The following is a 12,590-nucleotide window of genomic DNA, read 5'->3' as shown; positions in this document are numbered from 1 at the left end:
AACCATATAAAATTAGTATTTCTAGTGCGTATTTCAGGAAAAAAATTATAATACCATCATTTTATATTTATTCTTTAGAGATCGCAATCAACATGACAGGGACTCTGAAAGGAACCAGACTGATTCTTTATTCCGACATCCGCTGAAAACTCGCGGTGGTATTGACGATATGCTGGCAGGATTGAGTCTAACAGCCTCGCCAGCTCCTTTGATTCCCGTGGGACCTCCTTTTGGAGGTCCCAACGGCTTTGGGGGCAGAGATGGAAGAGACGGTCCCTTCAGAGGGGATAGAAGGGGAGGTCAAGGTTTCAATAGCGGAAACTACGAAGGTAGCAGAAGAGGACATTATAAACACAACCAGAATAATTCAGGGTCCAATTTCAATAATCGTAAGTATTTAACCTAACCTCTCTATCATAGTATATAGAAAATAGTAGATTTACTTCTCATACATTACATGACCGTGTTTTTCGACGGCCGGTTATGATATAGCCGAATTGTTGGGGAAGTTTCTGAAGGTCGCGCCGCGCCTCTAGGATTAGGTAGTCAGGTAGGGAAATATAAATTCTTTAATTCTAACTTAATTTTGCGTTTAAAATTAATTAAATTTCAAATTTTTGGGCACATAAAACACTTAAGTAATAAATAAGTTGCACAATCTATTTAAGATTTCATTTTAGGAAATCGGTAAGAATTAAAACGGGGACGAATAAAGCTTTACTGTATCCTAAAAAATAAACTGCCGAATTTTGTAGGCCGTCAGAAAATACTTGGGAAAGTGGCGCTACACTTTACTTTATACCAGGGTTGGCATGATTTAAATCAAGTGATTTTTTAATTTTAATCATATAATTTAAATCAAGAAATCAACTTTTTTAAAATACTTTACAATAAATCGAAAAATAACTGTAAAAGTTATAAAAATGTGTCCTAGAAAACTATAAAAAATATTTCTATAACAGATATACCCTATATCTATTCATTAAATAAAATGTTACATTTGCTATTGTAACGTTTAAATACTTTAGTAAATCGAAAAATAATTGTAAATATTATAAAACCATATGAAAAATGATTTGTATAATATATACCCTACATATCTATTCATGAATTAAAATGTTGTACCGATTTTTGAAGTAATTTCGTGTGAATCCATTAGACTTCTAAAGGGTAGGGATTTATTTTGAAATTTATGTACAAGTGCCAAAAAATGCTGTTCTAGTACATTTCATTCGCAACCTCTAGTGCAGAAAAAAGGTTCTTTTGATGTTAGACTATATCTTCATATCGTTGTCAGAAAATATGCTGTTTTATATATTTTTTGAACCAGCTGTATATTGGTCAAGATAACTTCTGCCTTCATCAATTTATCTTCTAGTTCTTTCCAAATTTCTACCGACATTTCGACCCGTAGTAAGTATTTTACACTTTGACAATAGATTTCATTCTCGACTTAAGACTATTTCTGAACAGTAGTGTATTGTGTAAGGAGTAAAAATTATACTATTTTTGACAAGGTTGTACATTTGACGGACTAGCAGGGAGGCACAAAATTACATTTTTACTCCGAGTAGAATATACTATTATTTTCAAACATTACAAATAATTTTTTAATCAATTTCAAACGTTGCAAATAATATATACGTAAGTAATACCTTGTAAGTAATCAAGTAACAATTTGTTCACTCGTTGAAATTGATGATTAATATCAGTTTAATATTTTTGTACTTTTAAGCTTAGGCGTAAAAGTGTTTTATTTTTATGCCTAGGCGTTGAAATGAAAAAAATTAATACTCTTGTGACATTTGAAAAAAAATCCTTTTGATCTGAAGCGAGCGACTTTTTTGGGGGAATATATTGGTGACCGCTGTGGGAAAATGACACGCGCCGTAGAATTGTTAATATTATCATTATCGGGCAGAGTTATGAAGATTTAGCCATTTAGTATAGGACTTTAATTGGAATTAATTCCTAATTATTTGGCAATCCAATTTAAATAATGTTTTCGATTAAAATCAAAAAAATCTGATTTAAATAAAAAAAATCTGATTTTTTAAAAAATATCATGATTTTTTCCAACCCTGCTAAAAATGACGCACATATCTGTTAGATCAGCTTAAGAAATGCTTAAATCGGTGGTATGTAGGTATGTTAAATTTATATAATCTTATTTTTTTTCAGAATCGAACAAAGATATGGCTCCTCGTTTTAAACGTAATAATCTTATAGTGGCCAAAGAGGAGCTCCAGGAAGTCGAACTTCGTCCAAACTCAATGTTATTTAACAAAGCGTCGGTACGCAATCATAACGCTGCTAATATGGGCTCGCAACCGTCTCGAAATACACAATCAGAACTGCCCTCGTTTGGAGGAGGTAAACAGCCTCCTAGTGCTGTTAAGGAACCACTACCTATGAAACCACTTACTCAGGACAAACCTAAGTCTAAGAAAGACAAGGTAAGTTTTATTTTTTTTTCTGGTGAGACCGCGTTGTACCTATCTGTTAACACTTATATTGTAATTTTATTTTATTTTTCAAAATAGGAAAAAATATGAACTGTCACAGTTATCACCATTAGGCCAATGTATTATATTATCAGAGTGAGTCTTAAATAAGTGCAAATATTTTTAGGGCTAGCAGATCTCAATAAAAGAAACATATTTTCTCTTTATCTTTTTTCAAATAAGTCTAACATAACCGAGTTATTTAAATTACCAAGTTAAAAAAATGTTTTTTTTTTAATTTTGAGTCACAGGATTTTTTCTGTAATTTGTTCGTCTAATTTTAACCTACTACCGATGTTTTCACGTTTTTAAGATATTATTTTTTAATTCAAAATTTGAAAATTTCACCTAAATGGTATTTATTGCACGCCACCCAAAGGCGCCTTTCTTGTTTAATTGTTAACTTAATTAAGGATATAGTGCTCACGAGTACCAATGTTATCTCACAATAAATATAAGTTGTTTTTTTGTTTAAATTATAAATCAAAATGAATTGTATCAACTTAAAAACACTTTGCGACTAGTAAACACGCTCACTCTAAATTTCAAAACATTCTGTGGTTTCAGCTGATTTACGGGGTTTATTTGCTATACGTTAGGGACGCTGCAGGCGGTATGGCTGGGCCATATTTATCAATTTAAAAAAATCCTGTCGATTTTCAACATCTTTGTTTTTGTGAAAAAAACGTGTTCATCGACGTGTTCCTAGGGTTGAAATATATCATGAAAATATTGGCAATTATTTAAAACTTACTCTGTATAGTTTCTTTTTCGTAGAACTGATTAATGCATTTTAAAGATATTGCGAATTTATTATCATATTTTATCCCTACATTTTTTATAAACAATATATTTTTTATAGGGTCCGAGTAAAGAGGAGGTGGTTAAGAAATTCAATACTTTATTAGATGAATTTTGGAAAGGGGATATCGATCTAAAACAGGCTATTAATGCCTACAAAGAACATAAGGTTCCAGAGAAGTTTGCTAAAGAAGTCATTTTATCTGGCTTATCATTAGCTCTTGACAAGTCAGGTATTAAAATTTTAATTTTTATATATTAATATTTTTATTGAATTATAACATTTTCATATTATATATTTTATTTGATATAAAGCTACACTTTTTATTTGTTTTTAGATGTTGAACAGGAGAAGTTAATCAAATTACTTGGAAATCTTAAGGAAGATTGTATAGTGTCTGGAAATGCTGTTCAAGAGGCTTTTAAGTCAATGTGTCACGTGTTAGATCAAAGAGACAATGACGGTGAAGAAAAAGAAAAGGTTATCACTGCTGCATCAGTTTTGTTGGCCGCTGCTGTTTGCGAGCATTTAACGCCCCTATCTGATGTAGCTACTTTAACAGATAATGGTGCACATCACCCGTTGTTCTTGTTGGTACTGCAGAGAGTTAAAAAGAAGAGAGGAAAGTCAGAACTAAGTGAAATGTTTAACAAAAGCAAGGTAAGCGTCATTCTCTTTTATAAATAAAGTATGTCTAACTAGGAGACACAGCTGTCTTGTCATTTTATTTCACAATTAAATTATATTTTCGGTAATTTTTTGGATGTTGTTTGTCGAAATGTTCCCTGACTCGTTCGACAGACTCTTATCTGTTATTTTAATTCAAAATAAATTTAAGCCCTCTTTTCAAAGTAGGTATCATATATTTTAATATGCCTTCATTATGAAGTGCAGATGCTATTTCGTTATCTTTGATATTAAATTGGATATATTTTAAAAACTTAAGCTTTAATATTGAATATTCTGCTTCTATGCAACGCAATTATGTTGTGCAAATGTTCTATAATTTTATTGGCATATATCAAGTTTTCTTTTTAAGGTAAATTTGATGGCACAATTACCTGAACCAGACCGAACAAAAGAGAGGCTTTCCGAAATATTAGAGGAGCGGGAACTTGTATTCCTTTACCCGTTATTGCGTATACAAGCAGACTTGGCAAAACAACTATCTACTGATCCTAATCCACAAGCGTTTTACAAGTGGATAAAGGTAAAGATATTTTTTAATAGTTTGAGGAATTTTATTTACATTGATTATTTTTTTAGGAAAATCTGGAAACTTCTAATTTTAATGATCCAGGCTTTATCAATGCCCTTGTGACTGTTCTAATTAAGTATATTACACAAGAAGCTTTGTCAGCAGGGGATGAAAAGGCTATGGTAATGACAACAATAACATTTATCTTCTTTATAGTCCTAAAACTAAATAATTTGTGCCTCCCTGGAAACATAACGACGCGATGCCAGTGTTATACAGGGTGGTCCGAACTGTATTCCGAAAACTTCGGCAGCATATTCTGCAGATAAAAATAAGTAAAAAAGTTCATATAAATAACTAACCCAAAATGCTGAGTTTCGGAGATACAGGGTGTAGAAATTTCATTTTTATATCGATTTTTTCCAAATAATTTATGAAGTAACGTCAATATCTTGATAAAAATTGGTGTCTGGGAGTTTTTTGACATGAGAGATTTGATTTATAGTAAAAAATAATAATGGTTCTAAGGAGTAATGGTTCTCAAGATATTTGGAATATAAATTATCAATACCTGTCATTATTGACATAAATTAAACATGTTGACTAAATACTTATTACATTGAAATCATAAACTTTAAATGTTTTTGTGCTAAAAGTTCAACAGAAACTGTTTTATCATTATTTTTTTGCAGAAAAATTTATGATTAATTTAAAAGAATAAAAATTTTCCAAATTTATTATTTCAGCGAAATAACTATCTACTCAACGTGTTTATTCTTTGTAAATAATGACATGTATTGACTATTTCCATTCTAAATATCTTGAGAACGGTTGCTTGTAGTGATTTTTAGCAAGAAACATTTTCCACGTGAAAATTCGCGGAAACGTATATTTGTTCACTCAGTAGTTTTATACAGGTACGGACGAAAAGTTATTAATTTTCAAAACAGTTAAAACACCCCTGTGGCACGCCTACAGATAGGAGTCATATTGACATCAAAATCAAATTTCTCATGTCAAAAAACTCCCAGACACCAATTTTCATCCAAATATTGACGTTACTTCAGAAATTATTTGGAAAAAAGTCGAAATAAAAATGAAACTTCTACACCCTGTATTTCCGAAACTCAGCATTTTAGGACATACATTTATATGAATTTTTTTACTTATTTTTATCTGCAGAATATATTGACGAAGTTTCCGAAATACAGTTCGGATCACCCGGTATATAGTTTTAGAGGATATGCGAAAAACTAATAAAAATAAAATTAATTAAATTTTAAAATTAAAAATGGCCATAATATTATAAAATGAAGTTCAATTATTTTGGAGCCAGGTTTACTTCATTAATGTTATTGCCATTTTTAATTACAACTTTTTTACTTCTTTCTCCTGGAAAATAAACCATTTGACAGTTAGTTGTTCTTTTTTAACATTGTTGTTCCGGAAAGGCGATATATTGAAACATTTAAAATGTGTGAGAAATTTGAAATTATTTTTTTTATGGTCATCTAAATACTTTGAATACACTGTATAGCATAGTTACATATAGTATTAGGATAATTGGCTATATAATTTTTTAAAATAATTGTGAAATTACACAGGTGGAAAAAGAAAATGCCCTTTTGAAACGTTACCAGCCAATACTCCACGCCTTTCTACATGATAAATCATCTCTTCAACTAGTCGCAGTGTATTCGCTCCAAATGCACTTTTTTGCTTTGGGTTTTCCTCGCGGTCAGTTACTGAGATGGTTTATGGATTTATATGAGTTGGAAATAGTAGAAGAGGAAGCTTTTCTTAATTGGAAAGAAGATGTAACTGATGCTTATCCTGGGAAAGGAAATGCTTTATTCCAGGTAACACTTTATTCCAATCTCGCAATGTTACAACCAGGGGCGGATACAGAAATTTTTTTCGGGTGGGCCCAAATAAAAAATAATGCAAAATATGCCTTTTAGGGCGCCATTTTTAATCCAAAAGTCTAATATTTAACCCAATTTACAGATTTTAGGGGGACCGGGCCCCGTGGGCCCCCCTCTTTATCCGCCACTGGTTACAACGCCACTTTTATATATTTCTTTAAACCACATTTTTCATCATTACTTGAACGTGTTGAATTATAATATTGTTTATCAATATGCCTTATTTCTTTTAAAATAGAACATTGCTTGTATTGTAAGATTTGTTCAAAACGCATATTAGCTTCTATATTAGTTGGTACAGAAAAGTAATATAACTTTTGACTAGTTGGTCTTCTTTGTGTTCCTATAGGCTTGGTGCATTCTCCGCCGGTGCTGCCTAATATATACAAATACACGGGTTTAAATAGCGAGTATACGAAAAATTTATTATTTAATTATTCTAAAAGTGTTAGGAAGTATAATTTGTGAAAATTCTATAAATAAAAATAAAAAAGTAAATATTTTGATATCTTCAGAAGGTCTAACTTGTATTATAATTTATTATTCAGGTTAAAAAAACTTTTTATATGAGTTCAACTACAGTAGCGAGCATAGTTTTAATCACGGGTTTTACTAGTGGCGTATAATTGGGACTATTTCGGCTATAACGAAAGTTTTTAAGGCTACATCATTATAATTTTAGAAGATGTTGTTGGCGAACGCCTTTGATGTACCGACTCGAAATGGATGGTCGAGCGAACGAACGAACAAACGGCCGCATGCGTTCGGTCCCCGTCTAAATATACCGCACTTTCATTCGTTCGTTCGTTCGTTCGGATAATGAATACGCACCTTAATATTGCAAATCCTCTCATAGTATATATCTGTTTAATCTTTTGATTATGTAACGAGCATTTTCTTTACTCACTTGTTTCGTCGAACTGCTTGAATCTATTTTTGCTTTTGATCAAATCAGTGTAAGAAACTATGAAGCTATAAAATGTTGTTTCGGGAGAGTTGAATATCCGGGAAAGTTGAGTTATTGAATGTTATTGCACCCAACAATGCCCTAATTAAACTCTTCTTTGCGCGTTAACATCTTTTTGGGCAATTTTATTAACATTTGAAATTGTCACAACACGACGGCAATTTTATTATCATTTGAAATTGTCAAAACATAACGCGTCGCTCAGTCTGAATTCTTTTTCACTTATCTTTTACTACCCGGAAACAGCGTTACATCACACAAACTTCGTACCTGAGTACCAACGCGAGAAAACCACGATTTTAATATTATTTCAAAGCGACTAACATGAACGGTAACTGAGACTGCGTGAAATACAGAGCTGCAAAGTTCTGATTTCTGCCGTACTGAGCGCTGCTGTCGAAATCAAATCGCTGTCAACAAAATCTACCGAAATGCACCAAACCTATACTTTCTATCCATAAACATCACACTTTTTGTAAAATATCACTGCATGAAAAGTTTTAGGGGTAATATAGTGTGTAATTTTCCGGATAATACACTTTATAATTTGTTTTTTCTAGGTTAATCAGTGGCTTACTTGGCTTCAACAAGCTGAATCAGAAGATGAAGAAGAGGATGATTGAATATACTCTTTCTCAGACTCTTTGTTCATCTACAAACAAAGAAAATCACGCTCTTAGCGAAACAATTACTATTTAAGTAATAAGTAAACAACCTATAATTCCCAAACGGAATATTAATGCTGGAAGTACACAGTCGCCGAGGCGACCCGAGACGTGACAAAAAAGGACGGTCCTAACCAATAACAATGTACAAATCGTTAATTTTTTGTGGCGTCTCGGGTCGCCTCGCCGAGTGTATACTTGCACCATAACAGTTAGATAATTTTTTTATACACCAATTAAAAAAAACATTTTAAAATATGAGGTACTGATCCGCATAGGACGTTTATTATAAATTAACTTTGAACAAGTGATACAAAGGCAAAGAGTGTTAATATTTACCTCATATCTTAAAATTAAAAAAAAATATGAAAAATAAAAAAATACATAAAATAAGTATAATTTAATGTTACGTGATTATCTTTATATAAATAATTGAAAGTCTGTATTGTTTTAAGTAGTAAACTAAATAGTTTTTTTAAAGCAGAATTATAAAGTTTTGATTTGATTTTAGTTTTAACTGTCGGAGGTCCTTAATTCATAATGATAATAAATATACATATATAAAGAAAAAAAAACTTTAGATTTCATGTATTATTTTGGTAGAATTTTTGAAGATTTTTGTTCCTACTTTAAATAAAAAATAGGCAAATCGTAGCTATACTTAGTCGAGACTTTGAAAGTGAAGTAATACTGATGTGTTCTTTTGATATAGGATATGTGTCATATACATACATATATTGATATAGAAAGCCTTACTTTTTGTTGATATTTGGTTTGACTGTAGATTAGATATGCATATAATGATAAATGTTTTTATTTCTTTTAAATGTCAACAATAATGCTATTCTGTTCTGATTTATATGTGTGGATGTGAATAAGAATATTTTGGAATTAATTGTAGTGGAAAATTTCTACATCATCGCACCTCACTTTAATTAACTGCAAAAACAACTGGTAGTATTTAAACATTTTATGACTAAGTGGTTTAAAGTGGTGTAGAAATATTTTTCACAAACTAATTAAGATTTTGAAACTTCCAATAAACTTTTGACAATTTTACAACTCTTAATAGAGAAATTACCCAAAATTAATTGAATATTGACCTAGCATAAGTACCTATATTTTCATTTATTTTCTTATCAGTGATACTGAGCTGTCCAAGACATCCATCTGCGTTTATTATTTTAATATGAGTATCGATTTTATGTCCTCATATTTCATATTTAGTTTTGTTCAACCCCAGAATATGTCAATTTATGTGTCAACAAATAATTAATTTTAATTGTAGGTCGTTTGTATGAATTGTTAATTCCAATCGCTAAAAATAAGAGGTTTTCAAAGGCTGAAATTAATGTGTATGTTAATTAATAATAAAGACATTTTTAATTAGCAAAAATTAAAATTTTGATAGACGTATTTTGTACCTCAACTTACTGTATAGGTATAGATGATACAATACACAACGTCTAATTTCCCGTGTTGACTAGCGAGGATAGTAATAGCTTCAAGAAAAATTTTCATCTAATTCAAAGATCTTTATTTTATTGATAAAATAATATTAATACAAATAAGTATTCTCAAATATCAAATAAGAAATAGAATAGTTATTGTATAACCGTTGGTTAAGTTAAGTCAACTGGCAACATATTATTTTGTGATTGGGAATAAAATTGTGTTATTTTTATTTTTTTTTTCAAAAATTAAAACCGCTAAGGCCCTAGATGGTTTTGTTCACTGCACGGACTATTAGTTAAGGTTTACATGCTACCATATGCGTCATCCGTCGTTGATCTTATGCAATATTACTGATCTATTTAAAAATGACTTCAATATAATCGGGGTGATGGAATTACAGACGACGCATTACTGATGCATATAAATTCACCTTTAGTTCTAATTGGTCATACGTTACATTAGGGTTGCCAACTTTCAAAATAAAAAATAGAGGACGTGAGGGTAAAAAAGAGGCACCAGCGAAACATTTTTTGAAACCTCGCCTAAATGTCTAAAATTTACCAAAAAGTTATGTAAAAGGTATGCGATTGATGGTCTTTTTAACTTTATTAAAAACATTTATATTCAAAACTTGCTCAAATTAAACAAAGTAACTTCAACAAAAAAAATTCAAAACAAACATGTTTATCGCTTCCACAAATACTTCTATACATACATAATTATTTCTTCATTTTCTTTTCTCTACAAACGAGTGGGACTAGCAAAAGACACAGATTAACAGTTTTTTAAAGCATTATGGCGATAGACGAATATTTTTTAGATTCTGAGTTTGGTATGTAGACAGGGAGGACTTTTTCAAAGTGCGAGAGAAAAGAGGACAGTGAGATCAACAAGAGGACTGTTCTCTGGATTAGAGGTCGGTTGGCGACCTTACCGTTACATGGCCGCATTCTTTGTTCCCCGCGAACGTGGAATAGCGACGCTCGATAGATAAGTTGGTTCTTGTGCACATATAATTAGTACACTTGCAGCTCCCGATTAGAACTGTCGGTGTGGGATATTGTACGTGTTGACACCATATGCTCGATTAGAAATGACGGTGTACCGGCGGTTCTTATTTTTTGTAATATTACTGACTTTTTCCACGATTCACTTCATAGTTCGTTAATTAATTATTATTCATAAACAAACGCACAATGAATACCAAACATATACAACCAAAAATAAACCAAATACGAAAAAATAGCATATGACGCGATGCAGCTGATAACTGTTTTTTTTTCTTTAAGTTGGTCATTCTGTCTGCAACAAAAATATTTCAATAAAAATTGCTGATGTAAGGTTTGGTTTGGACTGTAAGTTAATTGCGGCAACTTTTCTTGCATGCAAGTAAAATTGCGAACTGTAAAGCGCTTTCAACAAAATAATTAATCTACAAATATAAATATTTTATGTACAGTTTAACTTTAGGTTTTTGAGAGAAATGACACTTTTACGCCCTTTTTATATATAACTATAACACCGACTATAACTTACACCGCGCCAAATCGCTATTCCAAATTCGCCTATTCTATATGTAAAATTCATATAAATTATATGGCGAATGTCATCGATCATACGATGAAAAAAATCGACGTTGCGGTTGCCTTTCAAGTGGCGATCGATGATAATTTTTCATTTGTTATAAATTCGCATAGAAGCTTGTCAAAAATTAAATTATATATTTAGTACGTTTCCAGACAGACATCTGTTTTCAAAAGATTATGTTTATTGCACGTTTGAATTACACATTCTAATTTTTTTATTTTCATTCTAGCTTGTAATAAGTGTTTACGTCAATTTTTAATAAATGTCATTCGGTTTCAATCCGCACAAAATTATCATTGATCGGCATGTATACGCCAGCCGTGATGCTGATTATTTTCGGTAATCTGGTATACTCTGTCCAACGAGAAGACTCCTGACAGTAACAGTTAGGTTTATCAATTTAGTTCACAGCTAAACTGTATTTTCGCTGATATTTTTTGGATATCGTTTGTCGAAAAATTTCCTGATTCTTTGGACAGACTGTATGCCTCTTTCATGCGTTTAAGCGTCCCATTTCTATAATTCTGAGCTGGTCACTGCTAATTTAAATTCTTAAATTGAACGAATATTACTCATATATAAATGAATAACTTAGAATCTCTGCGAAAGAATTATAATAAATATTTATTGTAAATCCCTACAAAAAATATACTATACTTGCATGTTAAATATATACTGGCTTTTTCATAGTGACTAGAAAAAAATGCATAATGATTTTTTCATGATTTAAATTTCATCGACATCGTTTGTAATACATATTCATAAATTAGTTTGTACATACATAATATACAGAAATACCTTGTTTATGTTGTAAGAACAATACTAATTTTATAATTCCAATTTATTCTTATAATTGCTTTTTCTTTGTTTAATTATAAATACCCAGAGTTATTAACTACTTTATGTCAAATTATATATTTTTAATAGTATTTTTCATTGTAATAGAATTTTAATTTATCTGTAACTAAATAAATTTGCAACAAAACAATTTAATGTATTAATTAGATTTGTGTTAATAAAACGTTCGGTGGTGTTTTGCTATCGAGAACTCATTTTATGTGTGGTATATTTATATATTTTAAACATCTCTTTAAGTTTACCTTAAAGGGTCATTTACATTTGTCACTTTGGATGTACAACTTGGACGAATCATCCAAAGTGATAAATATAAATTGCCTTTGATCACTGTTTCATCCAAAGTGTACACTAAAATTGAACGATGAAACAAGTTGACGGTCTTCCTACTTTTGTTGAAAGAAGCGTTCAACGAACCGTTGATTCATCCAGATTGAACGGCAAGTGAAAAATGTAAACAGCCGACGCCGACCCGTGCGGCCAACCTCGATATAGAAAACACTGGGAGAGGTGGCAGCCTGCGGAAGATGAAACAGTGAACTGCTGCGAACTGGATGAAAATATGTAAACAAGGATGTTCAATTTGGATGAATTCAATCTGAGTGATTCATTTTGGTTGTACATCCAAAGTG

At 31.2% G+C, this 12,590-nt stretch overlaps 1 protein-coding gene across 1 annotated transcript in view; it reads left to right on the top strand.

Annotated features, from left to right (window-relative positions):
* Window positions 1–12,091, top strand: part of LOC115886991 (eukaryotic translation initiation factor 4 gamma 2) — a 31,568-nt gene extending 19,477 nt beyond the window's left edge. Inside the window, exons 8-15 of the mRNA XM_030906320.1 lie at window positions 79–389; window positions 2,182–2,456; window positions 3,367–3,538; window positions 3,644–3,966; window positions 4,346–4,516; window positions 4,573–4,686; window positions 6,109–6,363; window positions 7,957–12,091. Coding sequence (XP_030762180.1) covers window positions 79–389; window positions 2,182–2,456; window positions 3,367–3,538; window positions 3,644–3,966; window positions 4,346–4,516; window positions 4,573–4,686; window positions 6,109–6,363; window positions 7,957–8,019 — 1,684 coding nt within the window. The 3' untranslated portion in view covers window positions 8,020–12,091. The remainder of the gene's footprint in view (window positions 1–78; window positions 390–2,181; window positions 2,457–3,366; window positions 3,539–3,643; window positions 3,967–4,345; window positions 4,517–4,572; window positions 4,687–6,108; window positions 6,364–7,956) is intronic.
* Window positions 12,092–12,590: the final 499 nt, after the last annotated feature.

Source organism: Sitophilus oryzae, unplaced genomic scaffold (assembly GCF_002938485.1).
Source record: "Sitophilus oryzae breed Bouriz unplaced genomic scaffold, Soryzae_2.0 scaffold_54_pilon_pilon, whole genome shotgun sequence".
Taxonomy (NCBI): Eukaryota; Metazoa; Arthropoda; class Insecta; order Coleoptera; family Curculionidae; genus Sitophilus; species Sitophilus oryzae.
The sequence above is the reverse complement of the archived record's forward strand: the minus strand, read 5'-3'. Positions and strand labels throughout refer to the sequence as shown.